Genomic DNA, 13832 nt, shown 5'->3' with positions numbered 1-13832 from the left:
GGTCCCCATTTTCACCGGAACAGGCCATTTAACCATCCAAATGATTTCTAAACGGGTTTATTAAGCTGAAAAAGTTGCCAAGTTCCCCTTTAATATGTACATATACACACATATTAGTATATGTATAAATCTCTACACAGACACGCAAAAATACAAGACACATGAACAAAATCTCAGTACAACGAACAAAATAGTCAAAACAAAAATGAATAAATAAAAGTGATGAAATGACGATTGTACTAGGGTAATACACTTTAGTTTAACTATGTCTTATATTAACGTACAAATGTTTATAATAAAAACACTGCATAGAGCTACTTGTATATCCGGAGGTGCTTCTATCATATGGGCAAAGTCTGTCATTTCTAGATAAAATACGAAGGCGCCTCAGATGTCTTGAATGGGGGATTGATTACCCCGTAATAGCATATATATAATATGCTATTAGACCGCATAGGAAATTCAGAAATCCATTTACCCATACTCAACCCCCCCCCCAAAAAAAACAGTCGATCATAGCTTTGAATATAATTACAAACAGCACGTATCACTTGCTGTCTCTAAATAAGCCTAGCAGCCAAAACTCTACATGTGGGAATAAGAAACCAGATATGCTCCTTCACTGGACCATTGAAACTTATAAATAGCCTCTTGTCTGTGCTGTCAACAGAGTGCTGCAGCAATCCGGCAACTGTTCCTTTTTAAAGTTAGTCAGGACAGAGGTTGTGACTTTAAGACCAAATCTCTGCACATCTTTCTGTCTTGTTTGTCCATATCACAGGTGGTGATTTGGCTGTGCTGTTGACACTTTATTTATGTATTCATGCAGCTTGTTTTGACTGGATATTACAGGATATAAAAGTGGCTCACTTTATTTACAATGCAGATGTAAACCGATAGTAGTGAATGTAAAAATGTAGAATCAAACCCTGCAGCATTGAGGTAGCCTGAGAGACTTTGTTTCTTGTTCTTATTTAAGCTTTAAGTCAAGGGAAATTAAGTTGTTGCACCACAGCTGTGCCCATCTTCTCAAGTATCGCCAGTTAATTCAGGAAGTAGTTGCCCTTTGGCAAATTGCAACTGTGGCAGTGAAACTGTCTTCCTTGTGGCAGCTGGATGGTACAAAAACAAATACAAGTTTAGAACTAAAACACTTGTTTCTAATGATGATTATCTTCAGCATCTTTCATACTTTTATATCAAGACCCCTTCATTTGTCACAGTGCTTGTGGACAGTGGCTTTTATTGAAGGAGTCAAAGTATTTTAACCTCCAAGGCCAGCTATGTAGAGCTGCATGTAATACATTTAGGCCCAACCCCCACTATATATTATATTTGAATAAAATAAGGACCAAATAAATAAGGACCAATCAAAGTTAAGTTTCAGTTTATAGCAGGGGGGTGTTAAAAACACCAGCTGATGCTGTGTTAGCTGCTGAGCCTCACTGAATAAATTATGATATTAATTGTTCTTTTTTCATCGGCACATTTCATTTCTTCCATGTTGGCATCTGGATGCTGGAACCACAAATGCAAGTTAGAACTAATTCTTTAAAAAAGATTTGAACTGCTGCTCTGGCTGGGTGGATGGTCTCAAAGTCGACTGCAATATAATCCAAACCCTATGCTTCCTTTTCTGATGACTGTTGGCTATTTCCCTCATAGGTAGTATATGTTATAACAATAAAGCCGAAAACAAGAACTGCAATTTTTGGAGGAGCTGCCGGCCTCTGCATCTGAATGTGCAGCCATTGCCATAGTCAAAATCTCCTGGTCCAGTCGATTTGAGCAATTTTGGCCTAGCCCTTTTTAAAATCATATCCAATCACATCATTCAATAATGTTTCAGCAATAAAGCCAAAAAAAATACAGATTAAAACAAAAATGTAGCAAGTTTCAATAAGCTACCAGCCGCAGCATCTATATGCGCAGCTGTTGCCATGGCAAAAGTATGGGAACATAATTTACAAAATGAACATCGAACTTGAAACTAGCAACTGAGACCAAAAAGTCATTAGGGAACTGTTTACTGAGTTTACTGAAGAAGGGTCATTTTCTATTACATTACATGAAACTGGGCTTCTCTTTGCTACTAATGGATCTGCACCCTGGTGGCTATTACAACTATACTGTTATGGTTTACTCTCACCTCCCATATAAATGTTTTTGGACACTGCAGAGAGCTGTTTTCTGCAACCAAAAAAAGTTCTAAAAACCCACGGTACGTTACCTACTCAGCAGCAAATAACAGACTGACAAAGTTAGCAGCTACTTGATTCACGTAGTGGAGCCTTTAGCAGCTAAAGAGAGAAATATTTCCCTCAGGAGTTGGAACATAAATGGAGCTGAAAGATAGTGAATATTGGACATTCATTATGTGGACAGAAACATGACTCCAAATTAATGATAATGTTACTCCATAACTGTTGAATGTGTAGACGAACAACTGTTTGCTAACAAGTTTGACTTATCAACTGAAAAGATGATTATATGTCAATGTTGTGTTCACAAATTCTTACCCCTAAGTGGCCAAAAAGTCAGTCATTGCAGATTTAAATGGAGTGGGATTTATACTTGCTAAATAAATGACTAAATGGTGCTGTATGTTTAATATTTTGTGCACATTATACAAATAAAAAGGCACAAAAGATTGCATGACCCCTCCCACTGTGTCAGAGACTAGGTATATGTGATTGTACCAACAGGACTGTTACGTTTGAGACTATGTAAAAAAAAATCAGGGGAGACATGATTGTCAGGGGCATTCATTTTATGCATACCCCTTTTGACAGGTCATTTCCCCACTGTGTGATTCCCCCAGGATACTTGACATGATGATATATATTTTTGCCTCCTTTAGATCAAGTTGCAGAATCAAAAAGCTGCTCAGTGATGAAGGTAGAAGATGAAGAAGCCAACGTGGAGTCATCTGCAAGAAGGATTGAATTGTCAGCCAGCCCCACTTACAGTGACGTGTCTATTAGCAGGTGAGCCCTAGATATGGGACACATCCTGATTCACTTACAGTAGGCGACACCCTCAAAGCATGTTGACAAGGTTTAGTCATTTTCATGGTACCGTAAGGTGAGATCCTTATTTTTGACTACTCTTCCACAATTTGAATACGACTAAATGTATTTTCTCAGTGACAATGCTGCAAGATGGGTGTGAACCTCTCTGATTTGTTTTGAAAAAGCTATGCATCCGCCTGTCACTCTTAGAGTTCATGAATGCTTGAGGACGTTACTGACTATCTTCATTTCAGAAATATGGTAGCATTTATTTTCACGCCCCTTATGTGGCCTTCACATGACAGCATTGTAATAATCTGTGATTAATTTAATATTTAATTAGAATTTATTGTGAACTAAATCATGGTATTGTCAATTATTGTGGTAACTCAATCTCAGTTAATTGCATTCAGACCTAAACAAATTGGGGTAAAATGGAGACAACCAGCTTTGCCTGGACAACAGTCTTCAAAAGCTTGTCTGTAGCCTGTGATTATTCAGAGAATAAATGAACCAACACGTAACATTTAAATACACTTCCTCTCATTAAATTTTTTACTAATGATATAGACTAAAAGTGAAAGTATTAATAAGCTGTTCTACATACATAAACTACAAAAATGTAATGTTGCGGTATAGTAAATGCACAATCACAACACATTCTAAATTTGCACATGGGTGAAATGTTGTATCAGGAGGTTCCTTCCAATTCCTGACCCTAAAAAAAAATGCACTTTATGCCTTTTATTTACTTCCCTCCAAGTATTTACTACGTATGAGTCTGGACGGAGGGGGGCGTTAATTCTAGCTTTCGCAATTTTACATTCAGAAAGCTCAGATTTACTGACAGGTTCTAAACTGCCAAGAAAAATATGCTTTTCTTTTCCCTTTTTTTCAAAGGTTTCTTTCCTCCCTAATCTAGTATGAAGGGCATACATGTGAAATCCTACAGGTGTACAGTCGAAGCTCAGTCATAGCTTGTGTAACTATAAACAGCAGAGATCCCTAGCTGTTTTTAAAAAGTAGAGCCTAGTAGCCAAAACTCTACATCTGGGTCTCTTGATAGCCTTTTGTCTGTACATATGGGACTAAGAAACCAGACATGCTCCTTCACTGGACCATTGAAACTCATAAATAGCCTCTTGTCTGTGCTGTCAACAGAGTGCTGTGTACAGATATTAGTGGATGGAAAAATATAGAATTAAGCCCTGCAGCATTGAGGTAGTTTGAGAGACTTTGTTTCTTGTCCCTATTTATTCAGTATCTTGCTTACTTTTATATCAAAGACCCCTAAATTTGTCACAGCGCTTGTGGACAGTGGCTTTTATTGAAGGACTCAAAGTATATTTTCAACGTGTAAGGCCAGCTTTGAGGAGCTGCATGCAATACATTTAGGCACCCTGACTAAAATAAATATGATATTGTGAAAACACAATCTCTTTTTTTTTTTTTTTACAGGATTATTATAGTTATTTTCTCCCATATTTATTCAAAATCAGCAGAAATATCCTACTGATACAGTTGTTGTTTTTTACAGCAGTTTTGGTGCAGCAAGAAATAAAAAAAATACAGCCTGTGGTCTCTTTCAAATAATTTTGGATGTCCTTTGATTAACTTGCCTACTGAATGTTGCATTTTGTTTGATAGATGGTGGAATGCTTTAACTGCACATCTTTTTGTTTCTCTGTTTTTTGGTCAGACCTTAATTTAGAGACTTTAACTTTATTGCTTGAGGGGAATAATGTTTTGTTATAATAATCTGAGGCTGAGACCTTTTTGTGTGGAGAGTCTGTTGTCCCCATGTTGGCATGGATTCTCTCCAGTTCTCCAGCCCACAGTCCAAAGACATGAGGGTAATGGGTTAATTGGTGACTCTACGTGTGAATGTGAGCATAAATGGTTGTCTGTCTCCGTATGAGCCTGTGATGAATTAGTGACCTGTCCAAGATGTACCCCGCCCAATGTCAGCCGAGATCAGCTCCAGCACCCCACAGCCCTGCAAAAGGATAAGTGGTTATAGATAATGGAATGGATGGACACATCTTTCTCTCTACTGCACTTCAATAACCATAGTACTGACACCAGGATGGTGTGGGCTTTACTTGATATGCAAATAAAATACACATCAGTGATTCAAACAACCTCAAAATGTGCAAAAACAAGAATGTTCTTTGCTCGGCAACAATAGCTTGTTAAGGTTGCTATATAGAGATGATAGTAACAGAAGAAGCCGTAAGATTCAAGATTCAAGATTCAAGAAGCTTTATTTATCCCGAGGGAAATTACTGTGCCATATGTTTGTGCCAGAGGAGAACCTGAGCAGTCCAGATGAGCTGGTGTAACAACTGCAGAACAGCCATGTCACATTTAAGTAACAACAGCATACGTACATTTACATACTTAAATTTCACTTATAATAGTATTGGAATTTCTGAGAATGTCCTTAATTAATTACTCCACAGACTTTAAACAATATGTCAAGTCCTAATTTGTCAAGACAAATTTAATGATATGCTATTGAACCCACTCCAGTGTTGTTTTGACAAAAAGATTAATCAACATCAAGGTTTTCAACAGGTCATAAAATAGTCTCAATTTAATACTGATGCCTCTATATGACCTACATAAACAAAGAAGACCATCAGCGAAAAGATTAGCTATTTCTTTATAGTTATCCTTAATGCCTGTCATTGGGTTGGGTTCAGTCTGGTTCTCCTTAAAATAGGGCTGGGAAATATGAGGGGAATAGTCGTATCTCAATTTTACAATTCAACCATTTTTCCCCCATTGTTTTAAAAATGTAAATTCAAATGTATCTATTTAATCTGTTTATTGCTGAGCTGTACCACGAACCAGGAAGCAGATTTCCCGATTTCATGTACAGGATATGCTATGGGGGCAGTTTAAAATCCTTAACTTCCAAATCTCACTGACATAATGAAGGTTAAAAAGACAATTCTTCTCTTTACACTGTATTATGGACTGTGACTTGTTATGAAGTGTTTTCCTGAGGCAGCCTCAACTATAGCCTTTTGTTAATGTGAAAAATCTAGATTTTACTCCTCTTTTGAAGTAACCTCCTGGGCCATAACATCTTTCATCTTGTCAGTGCCATGGCTTTTTCACTCACGGTTGATACAGTGTAATACAATAAAAACACCTCCTCAAATTAGTCTCAAACAATACGTGTCATTTATAAACTGCAGAGCATCAGGTAATTTACAAAGGGCTTGCTTTCAGGGGAGTTACTCAGGTACAAACCAGTGCACAGGGTTGGTTTATTGAATCAGTTAAACTTTTTTTTTTCTCTCTTTCTTTCTCTCCTCCCCCTTTTTTTCCCCATTACAGTTCTATTTCAGACATCTTTGGTCCAGAACCTGCCAGAAACCTTGAGTAAGTGGTTCTGCTGTCATAGTTACTGTCAAGAAAAGTAATGTAATTTTAGTTTTTTACTGACACCCATTATTGCTATGCTAGAAATGTCTGTTTTCCATTACAAGTAATTGCATGTTTGTGTTAATGCATAGATTAGATGTCAACACATTGTTGCTGTCCTTTCTGCAAGTTGATAAACAATATACGTATGAGACATACACTACCACACCACCTTACCACTTTTGTGCCACTTAATGCCACTTGAAACTCACGCCTTACACTTAAATTCTACATTTTGTTTTTCTACTTGTAATTCATAAAAAAAAAAACATTGGCTCATGGGTTATATGATGTGCTAAAGTGTAATTTAAAAGAAATGGTCATATTCTAATTGTATTATATAATTGTAGTGTTGCTCAAGCGCATAATCCTTTGTTTTCTGGGTATGGTCACATATCTGCCGAGAAGATGTTGTTGCTTTGGCCTGGTCGGTGTCAAGGAGCGCACTTACTGATGCCGTTTAAAATGAGTTAGCATTTTTCATGTTGCCATAATATCATTAATATCATTTCAACATTACCGAAATAAGGTTGATGGGTGTCAAATACAGTTTCCATCTAAACTGCTATTTCTTGAGTTGCTATAACTTTCTGGGAAAACATAATACTGCCACACAGAGGATGTAAATGACACCTTAAGCCGTATCATGATGCAAGCTGTGGTCTGACATGGACTATGCAGCTAGCTACTATCTAGATAAGTCTGAAAATTAAATGGATATTTGATACATTTTGGGATGTTACCAAAAGCTGGATCTCAGTATAATAATACCATGACATTCCTCGTCTGTCACTGTTTTTGACCAAGCCTACGATTATTTAGTTGAGAAGCACTTAATTGTAGCCTGCAAGCCACAATAAAACTAAAAGAGCAGATAATGTCTGCAGTACTGTATGTCCTTAAGCCTCCTTTTGTCAACGCTGCTCTTCACTCACAACTTAACATTTTCCTTGTGCCCGTTTGGGAAATACACTTGTTATCAGAAGCAGCAAGATAGCACTGCTCATCAAGTTTTTCTTTTAAATAGTTGACAGTTTTTCTTGTAGTTAGTGTCCCTGAGCTTGTGGTGATTGTTTAGACAACTTAACATCCCTGGAAAAATGATTTTATCGAATCAAACTGTTTTTCAGAAAGTTATGTCAGCAATGAATTTAATTGTGCAGGGATAGGGTGGTCATAATTCTAACCAATTACAGCTGTGATAAGTTGGCTGAATATTGCAACTTTATATATACTGTTTTTGTAAAACTGCTTTCTGTATTCTGTTCATCATCTTTTTTATCATTTTGTTACTGGGCTATTACTGCTGTCATCTCTGTCAAAGGTTTTGACAGTGCAATAAGCCAGCACCACACAGCTCTTCACCCTTGAGAACTCACATAAACAACTGCAGTGACCCGCTGCTCATTTACTTGCAAACTGTGCACTAAGATGGAGGATCATAGCTTTTAGTTACAGAAAGTGGTCCCACATTGCCTGTGCAACATTGCTTCTTCTCTTTGTCATGTTTTGCTGGTGGTGTAGCCTTGTGCTGCTAAATTAACCCTTGTCATTGGTAGGACAACTACAAATAACAGTCTAAAGTCAATGATTATAAATGCATTCTAGCCTTCCTAACACAATTAGATGGCAGCCTGTCCTTGTCTGGTTCATCAGTGTGCTCACAAATGCATATATTTTGTTGTGGGAAAAAAAAAAAGGAGATTAAAAAATTAAAGGGAGAATATTTTTCACACACAAAACCACAAAACCACATGCATCGGGAATGTGATTGTGCTTGTGGATAATCAAAAGCGTTTCATTTCTTTCTGAATCACCTTGAAGCAAAGTCCAGGCCTGCCAGTGTTTAATTCTAATGTCGTCCCTCCACACATTTCTCTGTATATAGTACACCCGTAGCGTTGGGACTTGGAATGCCTCCTCTGTTCAATGTGCAGAAGCCAAGTCTGTACGTGTAAGTAGTGTGAAAGGAAATTTTATTTCCATCAGGCAAGGCTTTATCTTTATCCTCCAGCCATTGTCAGACTTTGGCAGTGATGAGGAGTCAACTGTTGATTGTTTTAGTTCTGATCCACATTGCACAGAGGCCAACTGCCTGCTTACCAGTAATCCACTATACTTAGATGTCTCCCCATCCTTCTACTGCCCACATGCGGACTTCTGACCCAAATTCCAGTGCTGGAATTTTGTTTTTCTAGTCCGTACAATACATAAGATGAAAAAGGCTCTGGACCTTGTCATTGGCTGGAGGGTGATATACATCTGTAAGTATGATCAGCTGAAGACAGCCCTTCATGTGAAGCTGTAAGTGTTTCCACATGTGGTTTCAGGGCTCCCCTTTGGCTTCTAAGCCATGTTATCTGAACATTTGTTAAGGAAGAGATGTTGGTGTCCACCAGTTTATGTCAGAGGTGATTCAGTATTGCGGCTGTAACTCAACACTGCATGCTGAGCCCATGCTGAGTGGACCCCACTGAGGCTCCCATGGTAGCAAGAAATATTGATGTGGCAGTAAGTAATCCATAAGAGAAAACGGCTTATTTAGAGTCATTGAGCGCTCGTTCCAGATGTGTTACTCTGACAACAGGTTTCATTCACAATAAAAACAGACTAATTGTAATAGTGTATTTTCTTTTTATACCAACTGAATCAATGAACAGATTTTAAAAAATGCCTAAATTAGTCAAATAAAATCTTCCAACTGTAGAATTAATGTAAACAAGGTGCAAACTCCTGTTTACTGAAAGTAGGTTGTATTGAGTGTGTCAGTAGGGTGCATTGCATTTCCCTCTCATACATTTTAAGGAAAACAACCATATTTTGGCAATTCTATTCACTTTAGTGCGTAGTAGTTTAGGCAAGAGATAGAATTTTTGTTGTGATAATCTCAGTGTCCATATGTGACAGTATTCACCTAAATATTAAAAATTGCATTATAAAAATTTAACGTTCATCACTTTTATTCAAATTACCTTATGTTTTAGTGAACAGTAATTTGATATCTATCTATCTATGTCCTACGTCTATTCTAAAATTATTTATTATCTACTCTATATCTATCAGTATTATCTATGCTATTATATCTATTAGTCTAGTCTATTATCTACTCTATCTATTTTTATTATTAATCTTTTATCTATCTTCTATTTCATTAAATCATGAGCCTGTAGTTCTGTCAAAGTGGCCACATATATTAGAGATATAAGAAATCCTTTATTTCCAAATGGCAGTATGCTGCTGTTGACATATAGGGACCTCTCTGGCCGCTTCTACCGTGCACATGCAGAAAGCCAACTAAGGCGGGAGGAGCACCAAATCCCTGCCGCCTTTACACACCACAAGAACAGCTGCCCTTCCACGTGCATACATAGAACGCTTAAGGTGGAGAGAGTAGCAGCAAAGACCCCATAGGGTACAGAACAGAGCAGGCATCAATGACAAACAGAAATGACATTGATTAAATCAGATGCAGTATAACAGTAGAACCTGGGTTGTAGACAGGTTGCTAAGCAGCTTGCAGAGGAAGCAGCATGGGTAGACGGGCTAAAGCAACTTAAATAAGGCACCCAGTGTTATATTTGCCAGTTGGACGCTTGAAGGGAATCAGCTGTGCCATTAGCCGGTGGACATTGTATGGTTTAGGCCAGACTTTTGCCCCCAAATTGCAAGAAAGAAAACTGTACCTTTTCTCTTTGTCAACGTTCCTGAGGCGGTGATTGTCTTCTTTTGAATTAACTTTATACGATCAGGGGTTTCAATTCAGAATGAGTAGAGATGGGAATTGAGAATCAGTTCTAAATTGTCCGATCGATGCCATTGATACACAGTGTGAACATAGGAGTCATACAGTTTGGCTGTGTGCAGAAAGACAAATTCGATTCAGAAAAAGCATAGTGTCCACCCAGGTTAAGTTGACCTAATTTTTGTAAACAGTTTACTTTGCATGTCTGAGAAAGAGAATATCTTGTTCTGGTAAGAAATCTGTCTTTTCATCTGCCCAAAAATGGAAACGTTTTGCCTGTCACTTTTCTGGATGGACAGGCACTAATGTAAGAGCTTTGTTTTAGCATAAACATTGATTTCCCCTTTTTAATTGGAGACTTAAAGTTACACCTAAGTGATTTTTACTGGTGTGAGCAACCACTTAATCCATTGTAATGTATTTGCTGGATGGATGACGCACCCTGTAGCTCAGGATGGAGCCAAAATATTTTTTTCTATCACTTTAGCTGCCTGATAATCAAATATGAATGCACTCAGCCAATTCACCTCCCTCCATTTCCTGTTAGTTGATTGCAAGTCTGCAGAATTTATTGCATTTCCTCTGCAGTAGTTGGTCAAAGTAATTGGGCTTTGGGTGTTAATTGACTGTGTGAACTGCTGGTTACATAGAGGCAAGCAACTGCTGGCAAATAGGCATTCATTTTACCTTCTCATTTAACACATACAGTACATTATGGCTATTTTTTAAGCCTTGATAGACTTGATCCACATAACGGTAATGGTTAAAGTAATCATGTTTGCGGATGCCTGGCCGGAAAATAACTTAATCTCTGAAGTGATTAAATTGTAAGCTTGTTCCCACACTATGAAATGTGTGTTTTTTCAAGATATACACCCAGGTATGATCGTGGATGGCAGGAGAGAATAGGGCAGGTTTTCACCGTTACTGTAGATGGATTTAAATGATGCATGGTCTTTATGACTTTAAGACTGTCTTCTGGGGCCCATAGCTGATACATATTTCAGAAATGACAATCAGGGTTAGTGTAATCTACTGCTGTAAGCTTTTTTGGGACTCATAGATTGTGTGCAAGAGCCAAGCAGCTGGTGTATAGTAAATGTATATGATTAGTGCTCAGCCGTGTGCCAATATGAGACACATTGCACCTGTTTAGTGTTTTAAAAGCCTGCTACCTTGAGCACTACCTGCTTTTCTTTTCATATTTGTAGCTTTAACGAAATGTTATGGACATGAAAGTCTAGTAATGATACAACCTTTATCTTTGTCTTCAGTAATTTAGCATTTTTCCTATCTCCTGCATTCAGAAAAGACTAAAAGGTCATCTCTGAAAATGTTTGTTTCTTAGAGACACAGAGGGCACCTCAGTCCAAAAGCGGACGTCCAGCTCGAGAGGAGACGATGCAGATTCATCTCCCGTCCTTGGAAAACGACGACGTAAAACGTAAGGAGAGATGGAAAAACGGGAAGGAGGGAGAGCAAAAAATTTCCACTGGATCAAATCGATACCAATACATTTTTGAACTACTTTCAAGCATGTTAAGAAGTCACTTTGATGCACATTCCTGTCCGGCATTTCACAGTATTTTTTGAAGTTGCACTTTTCACTTACTGTGTCATGGTTCAAATAAATGTTTTGTTGTATTTTAACATATTCTGTAGTCTTGTGATCCATGATGAGCTGAATTTCATCAGGTTACTTTAGGAGTAAGACTGTGACATCACTATTTGAATCTATCCCAACACTGTTTTGCATGATACAAATTTAGTTTCTGTGTAGACCAGTAGTAGACCAGTTTTGTTTAACAGTAGGCAAAAGAAGGCATAAACATAAGTTTTTTTATATCCAACTTGCAGCCAGGCAATATCCCATTTTCTATGGCTGCTTGTAATTTTAATTTTAATTATGTTTTTCATGTTTTTATTTTCTTAGTGTTATTGTTTTCTTTGTTACATATTTTAATGTGGTATGCAGTTTAAACTGAAATAAAAGGCATTCGGTTGTTTTGCATGTCAACGGTTTTAAATAATTTACATAAAAGGTTACAGAATAGATTTATCTTCCGACATTAGCTTCCCATGTAGTCACAAATAGATGTTAAACTTTTTGTCCGCTGTCTGCCGAGCTAAACCTTTGGATTTAGTCGCTTTATAAATGATCCCCTAAAATTACAACCATACGACTGGATGTCTTTCTGTTGGCTAATCACCTCCATCGTCAAATCTACCCTTGTGTTTGGGTCACTTGTTTGCCAACTCAGATTAGGAGCTCAGTCGCATGGGATTTATCTGTCATTTGCAATTTGAAAGTGTGCAGCAAATCTGTAGCTTTCAGATTGCTTGTTTTCTTTGAAAGAAAAGTAACCGGGGTCAGTTTAATTCAATCTACCCGATGCCTGTGGAACCCCGAGGTCAAAGCAACGGGGAGTGTAAACACTTAACATGGGGAGGTGGTGTTTATGTATACGTGCATGGGAGAGTGAGCAGCGAACACATTTGGGAGCCGATCTTGATTGAAAACAGAGCTCGCCTGGAGTCAGAAACATGGTGCTTCTGACTCTGTTGTCTCCCACCTCAGACAAGGCAGGGAAACACTGATGGACATTGTTTGACTCGTATCGATGTGGCATGCTCATTATACCACACGCCTCTGACCCCATTGCATCTTTACCTCTTTCCTATACGATGGATGCTGTTTGTTTCTGGCTTCATTAGCAGGGATGTTGCTCTTGTTTGAAGCCGCAGGAGAGGACTGAGTGGCTCCTGATCCCTGCCTCGATTTGGGAAGCGGTGAAACAGGCAGTGAGATCACCGATTCCGTACACACACACTCTGCAGAGACTGTACCTCTCCAGTAGAGATCACAGTCACCTTATTTGTCTGTGTCTGGGTGGTGATGTTAAAGTAGGGTATTTGTCATCTGTCATACTCAAGGTGAAACAGATTTTAAATCTCATAAATCTGTCCTAATTATAGCTCATAACAGTGTTTATATCACACACACTCATGTCCTAGTCTACCTTTGCTCATACTCTGAATTCCTTGTACAACCGTGACAGCCTTTTGTAACCATCTGAACCTCCTAAGAAAGCATAACCAATGTGAATGTCATGGTGAGGGATCAGTTTGATTCTTTCAAGAAGGCAGAGTAGCAGACCTACAGGGGCACCTTCACCCCGAGGACCGAGTGTTATGCACAAACTTCTCTGCCCCGGACTACAGCTCTCATTAAGCTGAGCCTCGAGGACGAAATGGCAGCAGTGTTAACAGCCCTCTTGTGCTTTCCCCCCCCACTAAAACAGTTGAAATATTCTGCCAACGGAGTGCCTAATTTCTTTTGATCCAGGAATTACCCAGAGGCAAGCTTGAAGGGGTGCCCACACTAATAGGAAAATGTCCATATGTTAGTGTCAGATTTCTTTCAGGAGGAAGAGATTTCCATTCGACCAGACTTTTTCAAGATTTGTTTCAGGAAAATCAGCAATGCAATAACATGGAAAAAGACCAATTATTTTAGTCTGCTTCATTTTCTTGCATTTTGTAGGAATTATAGAAATAACAATGAAAAAGATTAAGATTTGTTTTTTTGCATAAATCAATAAAACAGAACAAAAATGAACCCTACACTGTAAGAAAAGATACAC

General features: G+C 38.2%; 1 protein-coding gene across 2 annotated transcripts in view; it reads left to right on the top strand.

The window, feature by feature from the left end:
* The window catches only part of rad18 (RAD18 E3 ubiquitin protein ligase), a 28153-nt gene extending 16311 nt beyond the window's left edge, over positions 1–11842 (top strand). The window contains exons 11-13 of one of the 2 annotated variants that reach the window (XM_035662037.1): positions 2861–2987; positions 6360–6404; positions 11537–11842. In XM_035662037.1, coding sequence (XP_035517930.1) covers positions 2861–2987; positions 6360–6404; positions 11537–11636 — 272 coding nt within the window. In that variant the 3' untranslated portion in view covers positions 11637–11842. The remainder of the gene's footprint in view (positions 1–2860; positions 2988–6359; positions 6405–11536) is intronic. The other variant, XM_035662038.1, reaches the window with a different exon arrangement.
* Positions 11843–13832: the final 1990 nt, after the last annotated feature.

Source organism: Morone saxatilis, unplaced genomic scaffold (genome assembly GCF_004916995.1).
Source record: "Morone saxatilis isolate NCDOM2014 unplaced genomic scaffold, NCSU_SB_2.0 Contig18, whole genome shotgun sequence".
NCBI lineage: Eukaryota > Metazoa > Chordata > Actinopteri > Moronidae > Morone > Morone saxatilis.
This window is presented reverse-complemented; position numbering and strand designations above follow the sequence as displayed.